Source organism: Nymphaea colorata, chromosome 3 (assembly GCF_008831285.2).
Source record: "Nymphaea colorata isolate Beijing-Zhang1983 chromosome 3, ASM883128v2, whole genome shotgun sequence".
NCBI lineage: Eukaryota > Viridiplantae > Streptophyta > Magnoliopsida > Nymphaeales > Nymphaeaceae > Nymphaea > Nymphaea colorata.
Window position 1 is genome coordinate 17,229,343 of NC_045140.1, and position 17,811 is coordinate 17,247,153.

General features: G+C 37.5%; 2 protein-coding genes across 3 annotated transcripts; one reads left to right on the forward strand and one right to left on the reverse strand.

The window, feature by feature from the left end:
* Window positions 1–154: 154 nt before the first annotated feature.
* Window positions 155–5,596, reverse strand: LOC116251355 (CBL-interacting serine/threonine-protein kinase 9-like). 2 transcript variants are annotated; one of them, XM_050076491.1, is made up of 14 exons: window positions 4,984–5,596; window positions 4,627–4,689; window positions 4,437–4,508; window positions 3,842–3,949; window positions 3,650–3,730; window positions 3,323–3,376; window positions 3,100–3,225; window positions 2,689–2,778; window positions 2,188–2,310; window positions 1,976–2,095; window positions 1,497–1,610; window positions 1,186–1,242; window positions 600–674; window positions 155–404 (listed from the first exon to the last, which is right to left on the reverse strand). In XM_050076491.1, exons 1-14 carry the CDS (start codon window positions 5,158–5,160, stop codon window positions 327–329), a joined length of 1,338 nt encoding a protein of 445 aa, XP_049932448.1. In that variant the 5' UTR covers window positions 5,161–5,596; the 3' UTR covers window positions 155–326. The 2 variants fall into 2 exon arrangements, with proteins under 2 accessions (XP_049932448.1, XP_049932449.1); XM_050076492.1 differs by lacking the exon at window positions 600–674.
* Window positions 5,597–11,486: 5,890 nt separating this feature from the next.
* On the forward strand, window positions 11,487–17,050 carry LOC116251356 (protein NCA1). Its single transcript, XM_031625569.2, has 8 exons — window positions 11,487–11,674; window positions 13,701–13,973; window positions 14,086–14,314; window positions 14,492–14,637; window positions 15,082–15,169; window positions 15,276–15,422; window positions 16,457–16,606; window positions 16,727–17,050. The coding sequence occupies exons 2-8, from the start codon at window positions 13,717–13,719 to the stop codon at window positions 16,802–16,804; spliced, it is 1,095 nt and encodes a 364-aa protein (XP_031481429.1). The 5' UTR covers window positions 11,487–11,674; window positions 13,701–13,716; the 3' UTR covers window positions 16,805–17,050.
* Window positions 17,051–17,811: the final 761 nt, after the last annotated feature.

Genomic DNA, 17,811 nt, shown 5'->3' on the forward strand with positions numbered 1-17,811 from the left:
CTAATAACCTTCAATTAGATATTGGTTTTGTACCCAGACCACCAACTGTTATATTACATGTCTGTTTCTTAATCCGCGTCCAATTTGATTACCGCTTTCTCACTTTCTATTAATTTTAAAATGTCTTACTTCCCACTTCCAAGTCCCCACAATGTTTGGTAATTAGCAACCACAAATGTTTAAAATTTGAGAAATCTAGCAGGATTTTACAAGGAAAACTTGAACATATTGACACTGCGAGAATCGACCATCCTACATCAAGTTGTTTGATTCAAATTTTATTTACAAAATTACACGAAGAATAAGAAAATCAGGCAGGGTCCCCGTTATCGACTAGAATCAACAGGCTTCTCTTCTGCTGTCCAGACGATATCTTTCAAAGCTGTTGAGTAGTTCTGGTAGAACTGGAAAAGGAATATAGCAATACATGAGAATGGCATACGAATTACTACATGGTATACAATAATAATGCAATTATTAGTCATAAAGATTGGGTGACCACCAAATGTCAAAAGCTTATGCCAAAGAAGTTTTTTTTCTTTTTTTGTGGTCAAAATGAAATGAGAAATTTGACTGCATGTTGATCGGCGGTAACATACGTGATCATACTCAATCGTATCTCCTCCAGCTTTTCTCATTTCAACCACTGAAAAGAATGGAGAGACTTCGAAAACCTACACCCAGAACAGAAGCATGTTAGATTTTTTTTTTTCTATCTCAGAGAAAATACGGACTAGATAAGTGAAAGCCATGTCTTCTAGTTGTCTACGTTCTTCTTGTCCTCAGTCCGTAAAGCAAGAACAGTATGAAGTTCTAAATAACTTCGTAATTTAGATTAACCAACGCTTTCATGCATCCATGGATTATCTTCATGAAATCAATTGTCCACATGAATGGCAAGATGGAAAGGCAGTGCTTAACTGTTGATTATTCTGAAAATGTTCCAGTAATCTACATGACACCGTAGCTGCATGCCACGTAGTTAAAGATGCTTTTGGAAGCTTGCTGCATCCATCAGCTGAACAATATTTTTGTTTGCATTTGCACGTGCTATATGCAGACAATCATGTGCCGTTTCACATTTTTTAAAATTGCTTTCTTGCAAATGCCTAAAAAACTGAAATGCGAAAGGTCTTTCTAGAAAAGTATCAAATTTTGGAATGTCAGGCAGAAATAACAAATCACCTCTGTAGATATGGTCAGAGGACCTTTGCGCCCCATAGTTTGTGCTTCTAGTTTCATCTGCATAAATGCATAATATGAAGTTGAAGTGACAACTACAAATACCACATAAGGGGAATTTCCATAAAATTAAGATGTTTTCTAAGCCAAGGCCATCTCATGTACAGAAGAGATGACACTTAATTATACTAAATAATGTGCAAGAAAGCTTGAGGTTGTTATGGAAAGGGTGAACTAAAAATGGCCAACGTTTGCATGTTGACCAAAGGAGTGGATATCTCACAACCACGATGACTTGAGAAACATAGAAATACCTTGTAGTCGCACTTCTTAACATTGAATCCGAGTGGTTTTGCATTTTCTTCCATTTTTGACATGATTTCTGCTGCAGAACATTTTGAAGTAAACCTTTTCTCACGCCTCGCCCCCTTCATTTGAATCGTCACCAGAAGATGATGAGAGATAATATAGTACCACAAGTAAACCAGCTGCATATTCTAACAAGCAGTGATATCGTGAAGAAGCGTAGTACCAAGGGTATAAAATTATTTTCTGAGCTATTATGAAGAAAAAGGACCTTTCTGTCTTCTGATTGCCAAATTGCTATCAGAGAACATAGGACACTTGTAAAGAACAAATTGCTAATCAGAGGTACATGGACGATTAAAAGATTGATCAGTTCTGAATAAGCAAACCAGCAATTTTATGTTATGTCAAAAAGCATCTTCCCGCACATAAACCTAGAATGAGATCCAATTTGCAGAGGAAATGAAACGGCAGAAGACAGGCTTACCAGTTTTTTCTCAAAAAGGCCTGATAGGTTGAGCCCTTCAGATAATGAAATGATATCAAATGCATTCAGAACAGCAGGTTTTGAAACTTTATGCTCCCCTTTTTCAGTTACAGTAACCTCCTAATCAACATATGAAGATTATAATGATCATTGATGGATGACGATGATAGCGTGGACCATGAAAGTAAAGGCAGAGAAGATATAGCACTCACATTTGATTCAATAAAGAGTTGATCATGATCATCTGTGTCATTACATTTCTCCTCTTTGAATTTTGCAGGCTTGTAACCCTTCTTGAACCAAGTACTTTCAAATATTTGAGGAATTGTGATCCTCTAGAGAGAGGGAGAGAGAGAGGAAGAGAGAGAGAGAGAGACAGAATAAGAAAATATATCACCGAAAGTCTTAATGGGCAGGTAATTACCACAGCGATTCAAGATATTGATATCATCATGCTTTGTTGGTTAAGATGGAAATTATTAGCTAAACTGGAAATGGCACAGACTAAGAACAAAAACTTCAGGTCATAGGAAGCATCTCAACTTTGTGCCAACCCGGAGAGCATGATTTAAGAATTAGCAACCTAAAGTCAGGGGAATCATCTTCGAGCTCATAATGTGGAAGAATGCACTGCATGTGTTCTAGTGAGGAGAATCTTTTAAGAATTAGGTGATCCCATGATAATAGAAAAATGGATTCTTCCAGGTACTTACAATTTTGGGGTTTGGCTCGAGAATTCTGAGAATAAATTTTCTAGCTGCAGCAGAGAACCAATCTGGACACTTGAAATCAGCTTTGTGTATCTGCGAGGAACAAGGAAATTTAAATGAATATTGAGCATAAAACTGTGATTAAAAAAAAAAAGCAAAGAACTATTATACAAGGTTTTTAAAGATTTTGTCATGCACTTGGAAATCATAAATCATCGAAAATATGGTTTGACTGTTTCAGATATATTTCACAGATTCGTAGTCACTACATAAGAGGTGAGAACTTCTACCTCTCTCTAACTTCAGTAGCTGCAGAATCGAATATACATAATAAACTAAACAACAGAAAAATGACACCATATACCACTAATCGAACTAAATGAGCATAGAAATGAAAAGGGTTTATAATTTGACCTTTTTATACAGATTTATCATATTGGGCTCATCAAATGGCAGATAGCCGGCCATGAGAACATATAACACAACCCCACAAGACCACAGATCAGCCTTAGCTCCATCGTACCCTTTGTCCACAATAACCTGTAATCCAATGTGATAATGGGAATTCATAAGAAAACAAGTGACAGATATCAAGCCCTGCTTAGTCTATGATCCACTCAAAGGATAGTAACAGAACCTCTGGTGCGACATAATTTGGTGTCCCGCAGGCAGTATGGAGTAGGCCATCCTCCTGCAGTCAGAAATATCATAATCAATCTCTAGCTAAACAGAAGTTACACAAAAGAAACAGGATATATATATATATATATATATATATATATATATATATATATATATAGTGGGGTGTGTGTGTGTGTGTGTGTACACATATATACCACAAACTATCATGGCCATTCTAACACGGCCTCTTAGGAATAAGGTGCAAAGTTCTCATAAGGACGTGCATAATATAAAACCTTTTCCGTGTTCCCATCAGGGACGGATAAGGTAGCACGAAACGCACCTTAACCTGCTGCGAAAAGGTACTTAGACCAAAATCAGATACTTTAATATTGCCATCTTCATCCAACAGAAGGTTCTCTAGCTGTACAGAAGCCATTCAAGACAATAAAATTGCTTTAACCATTTTCATGAATAAAAAAAATTAAAGTCCCAAGTAGCCGATTGCTTATCGTTGTTGTTCAGAGACAGTTACCTTTAAGTCCCTATGGTAAACACCCCTGCTGTGGCAATAATCAACGGCATTTATTAGCTGCTGAAAGTACTTCCTGGCCTCCTCCTCCTTTAGTTTTCCATGCCTTGCCTGCAATATCACCCATCATGACGAGGAGCCCGATCAGCTTTCTTCCGTATCTTGGTTCAAACTCAAAGGTCACTAGGTCAGTAATTTAAGAACCATACAAACACGCATGAACACTTAATACATATTCGAATAGTTGAGAAAAAACTACTGTTTGTGGCAAAATTGCGAGACTACGTCTATCTTTTCTTTCTTTAGGAAACTTTGGTTTTTCCTCTCAGTTTGTATGGGCATGGTCAAAGTACCACGATAAAAGCGGGAGCTGGGCAAAAAAAAATCGATGCTTCTTTCTATGGTTTAGATTAATTGGAGGCATAAAAGGCACTTTGGTTTGATTAAGAAGGTAGTTGGGTCATAGACGCTAGAACGATTTTGAAATTTTTTATGGCCTGTAGGTTTGGGATTGGAACAACTTTGAAGTTTTGAGTGAAATTATGTGACTTTTTCTTTTATTGCTGGAAGGCTTTTGATAGGGAAGCAGCGTACTTACTATTTTGGCGAACAATTCTCCTCCTTTGACATACTCTAACACGAAGTAAACCTTGTTCTTACTGGCCATTACCTACCACCAGAATAAGTTTTGCATAAGAAAACACTTGTATATGTGTGTGTGTGAGAGAGAGACACACACAGAGAGAGAGAGAGAGAGAGAGAGAGAGAGAGAGGAAGAGAATACATACTTCATAAAGTTGAACAACATTTGGATGTTTAACCAATTTCATGGTAGAGATCTCCCTCTTAATCTAAGCAGCAAAAAACAGAAAACACGAATTTCACCAATACAGATAACCAAAAGAAATGTAAAAGGGAAAATTCTGTAGCTCTTACAAGGCCGCATAAATTACGATATCGCCAGCACAAGAAAACTACATGTCATGATAGTCCAGTGACTAAAACTAGCCACTGAACGAGAACAAAAACAAAAAGAGGGTGCTCAAGAAAACCAACTCGTGAACACCAAAAAACCCATTAATTTAACCAAAAGTCATACTCAGAAGGAGAGAAAGGGCAACAAGTTTTCTTCCTGTTCGTCTCACCTGGTCAACCATTTTGTTCCGAAAGATTTTGTCTTTGGAAAGAGCCTTGATAGCCCTCTTTTCCCCTGTCTCCACATTCCTCCCCAAGAACACCTTCCCAAATGACCCTTCTCCAAGAACTTTTCCCAACTCATAGTTCCCAACCACGTTCCCACACCCCTCTTTCCTCTTGCTCATGTCTCTGAGAGACAACGAACTCCTCTGCAACTCAAATACCCTGTACTTCCTTCTTTCTTCCTCTTCTCCAACTTCAATCCCTTGAATCAAAGGGGTAGAAAACTCTCCATTTTTTCCACATGGACGTGAAACTAGAAGCAACGATGGCAGTGGAGACCACCATCAGAAAACCCGAAATGTCAGGAAAAACCACTGCTTCCAGTGGTTTTTGCCTAAGATGGTGGTGATTGGTGAACGGTGGTAGGTCCTTGTGTGGTTTGAGCCTCTCCTACGGTTGTGCTTTGATTTCTAGGATGAACTGCTTCCAAGTTCCAAGACTTGGAGGTCCCCTTCTCGTCTATGACTCTCTGCCTTTGATGTCACTGCGCTGCACCAACAGAAAACTATAACTCAATGCCCATTGGGAAGAGAGAGCAGGATGACGGTCAGTGTGAGTCCGTGGCGTGTGACTTGGGGAGAAGTACGGTGGCCGGGTTGGTTTGAATGGAGGTTGAACCGAAATGACTATACTACCCTTCATAGCACCGAGCGAGACTTTATGAGGAATATAATTATATAAATGGTCGTCCCCATTTTATCGGGTGAAGTCGAAGTTTTACTCGTCCTTGTAAATATATGTCCAAGTTGATTGAAATAAAAAGCAGGGACAGAAACGCTTTTAAATAAAAGGGCAACATAAAATTTTGGAGAGTTTGTGTTTTGGGTTGTAATCTATTTTATTTTATGATGTGCCGATTCATGATTCGGGTCAGGCCTCCCTCGTGAGAAGTAAGGTAAATTCCAAGCCAATCCATTTCACTTTGCTTCGACGGTCAGAAAGTATAATCTTCTAAGTTCAGTTTGAATCTTCCTCAAGGAGCATATAAAGTTACTTTTCGGAGAGGTGGGTGCGTAAAAGGTGCATCCCAAGTTTGATTTACCTGTAGACACTACTCTTTTATACTATAAACGGTGAGATCGCAATACTCTAATTAGCACATACCCGCAAAGAAAATGGGCTTTTGACCTTTTGAATGGTGGGTTGTTAACCTCTCTCGCACCCAAAAATTCAATTTAAATTGATTTATTACACAACTAAGTCGACTTTGGTAAAGGTTGCATTTAACCTAAACCAGAATGCTTTTAATTTCCTAGCAGCAAATGGATCGGATATAACTCGCCTAGTAAATAATGTGTTGGATCTGAGTTGGATGGTGTACCACTGTGATTGCATACCGAGTAATAATGTTCGGTTGTGGAGGAAGGATGATTAGTCAAGAATTGTGCAAAAAGGTTACGACTTTTAGAAAATATGGGGAAAAAAAAGGTTTATATGCATAAAATTCCTATTGAAGGATCCACAAAACTATATGATACTCGTATCATGTTTGTATTAAAATGTCACAGAAACACAATGCTTTTGTTGATGACATTTGCTTAGCGCTATATTTATCCCAACCTTATGGTTTTGCTTTTTTAATTTTGCAATTGATGATCCAATAAAAAAAAAAGTACTGACATAAATTTTATCGATATATATATATATATCCAGACAATTTACTTGTTTCCTCAAAACGACGTATTCTCATCGCATGTCGTGAAATATATCATAAACGTGCAGATACTTCTTGTCATTTAATGAATATAGTAAGAAGTGGCTCCTTGGGGATTATTTTAGTTCGCAACTTGCAAATAGAAATAACTCTGAAATTTTTTTTCTGTCAAATAAGGGCTTTTTGTCGGACTCATGAAATTTTTGTGCACTAGTACAGTGTATGTAACTAGGTTCAATTTTTCATGATGTTTATCTTCTTTTTTTTTTTTTTTGCAGAACGTGCTTTAAAATGATTCCTCTTTTAACGTTTTGCTCAAATTCTTATTTCAGAATTTTTCAATTATGGGCCATATTAATTTTTTGACATTTATTGGAAAAGAAAAAAAAAACCCCCCGCAAGGCTTTTCAATGAAGATAAAATGTTCCAAGAACAGTAAGCAGTATTTGCTGTCATAAAAATCAGTCTGAGCTCGCTTGAGTCACCCGATTGAATTCATCAGCTGATCAAAGGTGCCACATGATGCAAAAAATTTTGTTATTTTATTTTTTTTTTCCTTATCTTGAAACTATTTTAAGGGTATCTATATTTTCACTATATCATGTAAACTTTTGTCTCATTTGTTTGATTTCATGAAAGTTTTGTTCTAGTTGTTAAAAGATTACATGCAAAAAATTTCTTCCTCTATTAAAGTTTCACCTGTTCAAGTAGAACTCTAATATCTGTATTAAAGTTTCATAATGGCTCCAAAACTCCCACTTCTAAAGTTCCGTGTTTATCTGCAATTAGGATTTCACTGAATTTGCACTAAAGTTCCATTCGTACAATAAAGTTCTCAAAATCTGAAACTGGAAAGATTGAGAAACTCGGTTCTCAAAATTCAAACAAAAAAAATTTCTATGGGAAAAGCACAATATTTTTCTCCTTCTTTGGGTCCCAACCTCCTCTCTCTTACTCAATGGGGGGAGGGGTTTGATATATGGAGAATCATGAAATTTTAGGACCAAAATGCTCATTTTTCAAGAAATTGAAATTATTCAACCAACAAGGTGTTTTGTTTTTGGATTTAAGAAATTAAAACCTATATTTTTATTTAATTTTTAATTTGAAGATAAATTATAATTTTAAAATTTTTATTTTTAAATCAAAATTCCAAACCATCAAACACCTGGTAAGGATTTCCTAAAAGCCAGTTATAATCGATGAACTCAACTTCCGGCGCACTTTTCCGGCCATTTTAACACCTGACCAGAAAAGGACCATGATACTCTCAATCGGGTCCCATCCTGAACCTACAAAGCGAGATCCACATCCTGAAATGAACGGACCCAATATATGACGTTGAGCTTATAAATAATTTGATAAGGATGGTGTTTCCAAGCTATCAAGGAATTGACTGGCCACCAAATTCTTCCGAGAAAAGGCATCCACTCATTTCCCTTTCATTGCTATATATATTCATGTATCGCCAATCTAGGGGCGCTGATGGGTTTTGATATACAGGCTGTATGGTACCACGGGTTTAGATCCAGAATAAAGACTACAGATCCAACACCTGCCAAAAGAGTGCTTGGTACACCTTGCTAAGTGGATCCGTTTCAGACTCCAAATAAACCGTGATCAGAAGAAGTTAAGCAGCAATTTAACAAAAATTGAAGCAGATGCACTGAACAATAATTTTGGTGTCTTATGAATCTGCCTCAATCTGCGAGTAGAACATGAAACATTGACAAAGTGTCTCCACTTTCAAATGTTGTATCTACCAAATTGTGGTTAAACTTGAATCCATGATCGTACAGGATTTGGATAAAAGGACATTTGGAAATAAGCTACTTGTATGTGATTTTTTTTGGGCTTTGAAGATTGAATAAGATGGAAGCACATGGTAGGAGTAGGACAGGTTATTTATTTTCATGGGTCATATCTGGCCATGGGATGTTAATGAAGGAAAATGAAAGGTCAAATTGCCCATTAAGACTCTCGGTTGGTAATTGGAGAGCATAAAAAGAAAGTGGGTGGCATGAAAATGTAACTTGTTTACCTTCTCTTTTATTGTCTTCTCATGTTTCCTCTTCCAACAAGGCGACATCTAAAGAGACTAACAAAAAAAAAAATGATAGGAAGGGTGCTTTATGAGGCATTCTCGTATAGCATAATAAGGTTTTTCGAGTTTACTTCCTAGCAGCTTCAGTTTCAGTGTATATATATGAATCAAAACAACCAATTACTGAACAATCCCAGTATAAGTCCCACAAAGTTCTTCATAATTTTAAATACGAGACTAAACTTTTGGGTGTTACATTCAATCAACATTGGTATTGATATGTTGTAAGCCCAAGCTAGGGAAACACAAGACATGTTACTTTTGTTCGATTTTCATTTAAACAGTACCGAAAAGACATGAAATATGAGTATATTAACCATGTTTGTGTTCTTCTATATTTTTCACAATCTTTACTTAAATGACATAAAAATGAAGCATTGAATCAAATAAAAAAAAAAAAAGTTTTAACCAATCGCCACTATATCGACAAAAACAAATAGCTGGCACCCACGAAATTTGAACCAGCGATTAGCCGCCTATCAGCCGCAGGCCCACTTGAGTGGGTCAAGCTCGACGAGGCTATTGATTATGTAATTAGTTAAATTGTTTGTAAATGAACCATTGATCATCTCTTTTATTTTTAAACAATAGACGAAGAATGGAGGAATGCAATTGAAAACAAGAAAAAATTTAAAATTAATTGAAACGGCAAGAACTTGGCGCTTCTTATCTTAATAGAATCGTTTGGCGACCATGCCGATTTAAATCAGCTGATTAAATATTTGCATCCATTTCAATTCTGCATCAGCCATTCAAGCTGGTGGAGGTTCCTGAGAATTGAGTTTAGTGCATGATCAATCTGATTTTACAGGAAATGAGGAATGGTCCGACCTTTTCTCTTTTTGTTTCAAAAACTATACTAATCAATGCATCGCTTTTTAAACATTAGTGGAAAGACTTTTTTTCAAGTTCTACACTCAAATATTAAAAAGAAAGAAAAAGAAACGGTGCCCTGTATTTTGGTGAAAACATAAGGGGCCGCCCGACGATAATGTTTTTAGCGGATGTGATCGCTAGAACTTGAAATCGGGAACCAATTCTTAGTTCAAGGACTGGACTTGGATATGATAAAAATTGTTAAATAAAATAATCGGATCCAATTTTGGCTTGTATATGGACTCTCAAATCAAATACATAAAAACCATATTTCAGCTTGGACTTGGTAAAATCAGATCTGATCCATTTAAGTCTCAAAGTAAAGCTGGACATGGAGCTGGCCTGACCCAGTAAAGAGTCGGGTTCATGCCTGGACACAGCTCATGAGTAAAGAGTCGGGTTCATGCCTGGACACAGCTCATGAGTAAAGAGTCGGGTTCATGCCTGGACACAGCTCATGAGGGAGGCCCAGACCAGGCCTGACTACTCAAAAACCTGGACCCGTCACCAACTCGGGCTGGCCCGGCACCCAATTTTAAGGCCCAAGCCCGAGTCATGTCGAATGCACACCCTCACAATGCCTCCAATGGACGCTGGATCTGAAAGTAGAGATTGGATCAGAGGTGTATTATATTGAGATTTGAAAAGACTCAAAAAAGCTTGGAACGTCATAAAAAAAGGCATTTCGATAGACTCAAAATTTTCTAGCCGAATCATATATATAACGGAGCAAGCATTTGAAGATGTTAATGTGACAACAAAAACATATTAAACGCTGAGGTCACCTTTTTTTTTTTTTTTTTTGAAAGCCTGTTTATATAATAAGCAAGACAAAATACAAGTGAAAATAGTAGCGAATAAACAAGTAAATACACAACCATGAATAGAAAATAACATAAGGATTCCTGAAAAGTAACTGTACCTAATATTAATATATCATTATTTGTGTTATTTAAAAAAAAAAACATAAAATGCATTGAGAAAAAATAATAATAAAATAATGCAAAGGAGAGAGAGACACAAAAATAAATTAGTTGAGAATCAAGTTTTAAGTCTAAATTAAACAAAAAATTGAAGGGGTGATTGGATGACACTCGAAAACCATGTTTTGGATGTGAAACTTAATTTTGCTTTCCAAACCAGGTTTTTGAAATATGTAGGTACCATTAAAAACTGTGTTTGAGAAAACCTAGTTTTGACAAAACCTAATTTTATAAAAGAAAAGTGCAAAAACTGGCCACCCATAAAAAAAATTAAGTTTTTGGGTGTATCATCTAAACAAATAAACTAACTTTTCAAAAATCATGGTTCTCATAAAAGTTAATTTTTACAAAACTGGGTTAGATGAGGTTGTCATCCAAACACCTCCTTATTAAAAACTAAGTTCAAACCTTTGAGTTTCGGAACATATTTTAGAGCAAAAGTGAGATTTCTTTTGGTAATTAGTAAGGAGACATTTGGATGACACTTCAAAACGAGATGTTGGATGTAAAATCTGGTTTTATTTTTAAAAATCAGGTTTAAGGCGTGTTTGAATACTGCGCAAATCTGGGATGGCCAAAACTCAGTTTTCTCAAAATCTGATTTCCAAAAAGGAGGGAACAACCTGGCCTAGCCTTCTCAAGTTATTAAAGGATTTTTTGAAGGTGTCATCCTAAGATTCTAATATTCTTTAGTTTTCAGATTTCGCTTTTTTCTTGGCCATTAGATCCCTGGCATTACTGTCTCACGCTTACACCTGGCTAGATAACAAGTCCTTGTTATTTGTTAAGAAAAAGAGGGAAAAGGCAGGGCTAAAATGAAAATCTGCTAGACGTGGTCAGCTGAGAACGCCTGGCTCTTGAGCTTACTAGTTTTACGGAGACCACTCGCGGCTTTCGATAGATCCAAGCGTCTCCCTCGTTGTGTGCCCGCCTGTGTGGGAAGGAAGGGCTTCTCCCCCATCGTTCAACACCACATAAGATCACCGTTTGGATTCGCCGAACGACCTATCCGACCCACGGTAGTCATTCCCTCTCTCTCTCTCGTTTGGTTTCCAATATTGAGTTTGGGTAACGAATTCTGCTACTGCGGTTTTCTTTTCGTGTTTCGTTTTCTTTCTTTCTATTGTTGCCTTTCGTTAGATCATGAAAACCGCGCGAATCTGTAGCTCTAATCGATTTCACTTAGGGCGAATTAGATATCCTAACTCCTTGTCGTTTCTTCTGGATGGTATCTGTGAAATAGGTTTAATCAACCTCCATTTTGTTTGTGTGATTGGAGGTCCTGTTGAAAATTCGATTTTGTGTAGACTTTGGTTCTTCATCAACGTTGCAGATCTTGTGAATATGTCTTGGGAGATTGCTTCTGAAATACGAGATTGCGTTATTTTGGCATGAAAAGAAACTCGATTTTGGTATTGTTATCTTCTATGCTTTTTTTCTCATTTTTTGGTTTTTTGGGAAGTCTTTCCGTTGTGATTTTAGCATATGAGGATTACCAGCATGAAACTGGAGCCTAGGGACTGACCGCGACGGATTATTGTCAATATCCTTTGTAGTTTGCTGATGCTCGATGACCTATATGGGAGAAAGACTCGAGAGTATTTACTTTAACCTGTGGATAACATTGCATCAGTTTACAATTCTTTATCCTAAAGCATGTATATTATCCAACTTCACTTTCACAAAATCCGTGAAGCAATGCTACGAAGATGCAATAGTTGATCATGTTATTTCGTCGTAGCATGGAATTTTTCACGTCACCATACGGAATGACAAGTTCAAGCTGCTGCCAATAAATGTAGGAAATAGAAGAAACATGGCAAGCAAACCCCCAAGTTGATCTTTTCACGAGCCCAAGATGAGTCATGTTCTTTATATTGCTATTAGTATTAACAGGTGTGAAAGCGAAAGCAGAAGATAACCATCCAAATATTTGTTTCCGTGTTATTCAATCTAAGCTTGAATTGAAGTATTGATCTCTTAATTTTATAAGTCAGATGACCTTTTCTATAAACTCTATAGCCAGGATGTATTTCTCAAACAAAATTTTCTGTCTAACAGAAGTGGAAATAAAGAAAATTATGTATGCTAATTTGGTTCAATTTTGTGGTTTGCGTCTTGACCCACTCACTCACACTCCAAAGTCTCAGTGAAATAAAGCAGTTACTTGGAAGCATCTCATGGGTGCTTTCTAATTAATGCAATTACAATCCCTCTAAGTGCTTCTGGTCACGGTAATATCATATATGGGATGCCTATGTGAAATCTTCAGTTTCTTTCCTCTCCCTTTCCCTCTATCCTATAGGTACAGCATTTTGGCCTCTAACTAAAATGAAAATGTTTGAGCTTGAGAAGCGTCTAGTCCAATGGGCCAACTCACTAGAATAAAAAGTATTTTGAACCTGATGAAACAACAAAAGATGAAATCAAAAACAGATAAAGCCCCTAGGCAGTACAACTTGTAAGCATCTCCATACCGCACAAAGGCATGGCAACCTAACCATCGCATATGCTCTGATTGTATCTTTTATGGACCATGGGTATGTCGATTTGCTCATACTATTAGATAACCTTCACATGCCTTAGTGAAATGAACTTAAAGTATATCACTTATTGCTGCTTTCTACAGTGCCAGGTCAGTTTTGAGTCTTTTGACTTAGCCTGAAGGCCCATTTGGCACTCAGCTCAATTTGATGGAAGCTTTTTGGGATTTCCTTTTAACCAGGTCAATAAATGGCCATGGATATATGGCATCCGCGGTGGCATTTTTTTGCAATTTAATGCTTAAACTTGCATTCTCATGTTTCTTGTACAGGGTTTCCTAATTCATTGGTATACTTGGAACTATGATTCTGGTTTAGTAATGGTGAAATTGTGTGCTGTTGAATTTTTTTTTCCACTGGCATCTATATTTGTAGGTTTCTGAATTTATTTTTCTTTGAATGTTAATGGTACTATAAGGTTTTCTCATCCATCAAGTTCCATCACTGTATACTGTTGAAATCTGCATATATCACAACTACAAAGTGTTTGTTGTTGAAACAGGCAATCATAGGTCAGCATGGCATCTATGTGTCCTTTTGCAAGGGCAGTAAGTGCCACTGAGGTTTGCCCTAAAAAGATAGATGAAAGCCAAAGCAAACACAAAAAAGGAGCTCCTGAGAAGAGTGAAAGTGCATCTTCTGTTATGCCAACTGGAAAGTGTCCTTTTGGTTATGATTCTCAGACATTCAAGTTGGGACCACTTAGCTGTATAATTTGTCAAGCTCTTCTCTTTGAGGCCAGCAAATGTGTGCCTTGTTCCCACAAGTTCTGCAAGTGAGTGGGCGAAGTAATTTTGCAGCCCTCTCTACCATTTTCAATAACTTTCTTGCATTACTTGATCATTTTTACTCTGGTTGATCCATTAACATCTTTCTTGTTTAACCAGACATTGTATTTCTCGCTTCAAGGACTGTCCACTTTGTGGTGCTGACATAGAAAAAATTGAGCCTGACTCTGAACTTCAAGAGATGGTTGATCGTTTCATAGAAGGGCATGCTAGAATTAAGAGGTCTCATCCATCAGATGCACAAGCAGAAGGAGAGCAGCCAAAGAATGTGATCTATGAGGATGTCTCTTTGGAGAGAGGCTCTTTCTTGGTGCAACAAGCGATGAGGGTGAGTGGAAAAAAAACCGTAGATAGTCATCTAAGGTTATAGAAGAAATGAAGCCCTAGATAATCACATCGTGTATCTCAAAAGCTTATGTATAGTGTATACTGTATAGACATGTTCTTTGTTGGTCTAGGATTTTGCTAGTCATTCGTATGTAACTGCTTGTTGCTCCTTATATAGGCATTTCGAGCTCAAAATATAGAAAGTGCAAAATCAAGGCTTTCCCTATGTGTGGAGGATATTCGGGAGCAGATACAAGGAGTAGGGAATACTTCAGAATTATGCACACAACTTGGAGCAGTTCTTGGCATGCTTGGTGATTGCAGGTCCTTTCCTTTTCACCTATTCCATATTAATGTTAAAGAAACCTAGCAATTATTATGTGCTAAGATTCATTTTGTTCTAATCCAAAAGTCAACCCCTGGGAAACCTTGAATGTCATTTTCACTTCATATCCTGTAGAGATGAAGAACAGTTTGATTCATGAATGCTTATAATGCTGTATCCTGACTCCTTGGTTTATGCTATTCTCGATCACCACCTGTTCAGATGCTTTCCTTCTCTCTATCTCTCTCTCGCCCAGACATATGTGACAGGGAGAGAGAGATATATATATCAGGTAGTTAATATGAATTATATGTGTAGTTACCATTTACCTCGTTTTTATTTGATTGGCGCTGTTCCTTTTTAGCTGTGGGTGGATTCTTATAAATAGAGCATTCTTCTTCTTTTTCTGAGTCATCCCTGCTGTGGGTTCTATTTTATTGCAGCCGAGCACTAGGAGATGCTAGTTCAGCAGTCAGTTATTTTGAAGAAAGTGTCGACTTTCTTTCTAAATTGCAGGTTGATGACATAGAGGTTTGTAAAAATTATAACCTTACTCAAAGCTCTAATTTTATGAATCAGATTATACTTCATAAAATGGTTCGTGAATGCAGTTCCCATTTGTTGTTCTGTTAACTAGGTTATGCACACCCTTTCTGTGTCACTGAACAAGATCGGTGATCTTAAGTTTTATGATGGTGACCTAGTGGCTGCTAAAAAGTACTATGCTCAAGCTCTTGATGTTCGTCGAAATGCAGTTAAAGATCAGTCAAAGATGCCATCTCAGGTAAACATTTTGGTTTGGAGAAAGTTTTTCAACACCACTTGCTATCTACTTTTTCCAAACATCAAGGAAAAATGAAATATATTTGTTGTCTTTCCGAACTATTTTTGCATACTCTGTTTCATGTCACTCCCTGCATTGCATTTTGTTGGTCCATGCTGCTGGCACGTTATGTCCACTTTGTCTTACCTTTCTCTCAAGTATGGCATTAAGCCAACATGGTTGGTGGGTGTTCCAGGAGTTCCTACTTGTGGAAGCCATGAACTTTTATGTAGTGTTCTTTTTGCCACGGCAAGCTTCTTTTTAGTTAGTGTCCTTAGGTTCTTAGTTCAACTGGAAAAAATGCATTTCTCGTTGCTAATCTTTTGACTGGAAGATTAGTTTCTGCTTTGCCTTTGCTTGTAAAATGTGTGCCTGCTGGGATGGACCCTAATCTTCATATTTGCAGAATGGTTTCAATAACAGTTCGTTTGACTGTTTGGTTTGGAATTGAACGTGAGAGATAGTTGATTCTTGGTTAAAGGAGTTAGGGTTTCATAACCTGGTGATATGTCTAGTTGGAAACTGGAGTGAATGTCAAGAATGTTGCTGAATCAGTAAACTCATCTTAACATGCAACACTTTTAAAGTTGGTGATGATCTATTATAATGGCTTATAGAATTTGTGTTGTTTCTGTTAGCTTCCCTTCTAGCTCTGTTCAAGGTTGCATTCATGTCATCTATTGTTTTTTTGTTTCCATTTAAAAATGTTCCCTTGTTTCTCCACATGAAGCTTCACTTAGGCTGCATGCAAGTAAATTATCAATGAAATGGTACAACCCTTTCTCTCTCTCTGCAACAAGTGTCGAACCATGCATGTTTTGATCACTAATAAAAGAAATGTGTTCCACGATATTTTTTCGATGTACTTTGGTTTTTCTTTTTGGATTTTGGAATTTCCAAGAGATATTACTCTTACTCATCCCCTTTAGACCACGATCATAGAAAAACGGAATCACTTTCTTTGGTTTGGTCTCATATAATCCATCTACTTGCAGATGTTGGACGTAGCTGTCTCTTTGGCAAAAGTTGCGGATGCGGACAGAAATCTTGGTAATGAAAGCTTGGCCATTGAGAGGTTTCACGAAGCAATAGAATGTCTGGAGCATTTGACCATAAGCCCAAGCGAAATTGGCTTAGAGAAACGGGTATGAGCAATGGATTTTTCTAATTGTCTGTGCATATGTGCAAATTCTTATGTGGGCATGTGCAATTGTGCATGTGTGCTAATTCTTATGTGGTTATCTCTTATGCGGTTGCTTGTGCAGCGCCTTTCGGTTCTTCAATTCGTTCAAGGCCAACTTGGTGAAAATTTGGATTCAGTGTCTGCTGCTGCATCAGAATGAAATTCAGTGGAGTTGAGTCAGGATGTTGCCTCAGTATTTTTTTCACATCTGTAAATAGCTGAGTCCCCACTTTTCTGTGCCTTTCATGACGGGTCCATAAATTATCTTACTTTCCACGCTTGGCAGAAGACTGGTGAGATCTTAACCGTCTATGTCCCTTCAAATGCATATAGCATACGTTCAATAAGCATTCACCTGTAAAGACACAGTCATATTAAGCAAATGTTTTTTTCCTAAAAAAACTCTCATATCTAATCATGAGACTCTCAATGGCGTTCACTGAAATACGTTTCTTGGTGAACCAACCTATTCCGCGGGGTGCGCACGGATTTGGTTCGTGTAACCAGGAATAGGTTTGGCAAATATGGCTCACACCCGCACAAATATGTCGCTGTTTTTGGTTGAGGAGTTGGCAGCCTTCCTAATGGAAAGCCCAATTCCGAGCCAATGGTGCACCACCTTTTGTTAAATATGAAAAAGTTGATTCTTATCCAGCCTTAGCCATCAAGGCAATTTTTTATGTTGGATGCATGCATACGTGGTCATGTTTCATGTGCCCATTCAAGCTGCAATGGCTTTGACACGAATGGCAGTGCCTATTTGGCCTTCGCCTTTTAACCAATCTCTAACAAATGGGCCAAAGGGAAGCAAAATCGGGATAACTTTGCAGTCTAATGCACCATTTGGGCTTTTTAGGTATTAACTATTCTATGGCTGTCTTTCAATTATGCTATAGAAAATCTGAGGCATGCTGTGCTCCTTTCTGGCTAAAAGGGTTGGACTTGCTTGTCAAAGTTCCAGACAGAGACCAGCAGTTTACCATTGCGTTGCATACCTTGACATAGAGCCGTTGAAGTCCGCCCAACAAAACTGGTTTATTCTATTTAAATTATAAAAGAGCGAACATCTTTCAAAAGTAAGACCAGATGAGAGTTTCCCAAACATTGTGTGTAGGAAAGGGTGCATAAACAGCAAGCTACGTTTGAGATTACAGGACATTGCTATTT

What these genes read in the sequence shown, in the direction of transcription:
- LOC116251355 (XM_050076491.1), bottom strand. Translation starts at nt 5,160, where the DNA reads ATGAGCAAGAGGAAAGAGGGGTGTGGGAACGTGGTTGGGAACTATGAG. An exon ending in TGATAAATCTGTATAAAAAG is followed by an intron (nt 2,779 to 3,099) that starts GTCAAATTATAA and finishes TGTTCCTCGCAG; the next exon opens with ATACACAAAGCTGATTTCAA. An exon ending in GCCTTTTTGAGAAAAAACTG is followed by an intron (nt 1,611 to 1,975) that starts GTAAGCCTGTCT and finishes ATTCAAATGAAG; the next exon opens with GGGGCGAGGCGTGAGAAAAG.
- LOC116251356 (XM_031625569.2), top strand. Translation starts at nt 13,717, where the DNA reads ATGGCATCTATGTGTCCTTTTGCAAGGGCAGTAAGTGCCACTGAGGTT. An exon ending in GGCATGCTTGGTGATTGCAG is followed by an intron (nt 14,638 to 15,081) that starts GTCCTTTCCTTT and finishes ATTTTATTGCAG; the next exon opens with CCGAGCACTAGGAGATGCTA. An exon ending in AGTCAAAGATGCCATCTCAG is followed by an intron (nt 15,423 to 16,456) that starts GTAAACATTTTG and finishes ATCTACTTGCAG; the next exon opens with ATGTTGGACGTAGCTGTCTC.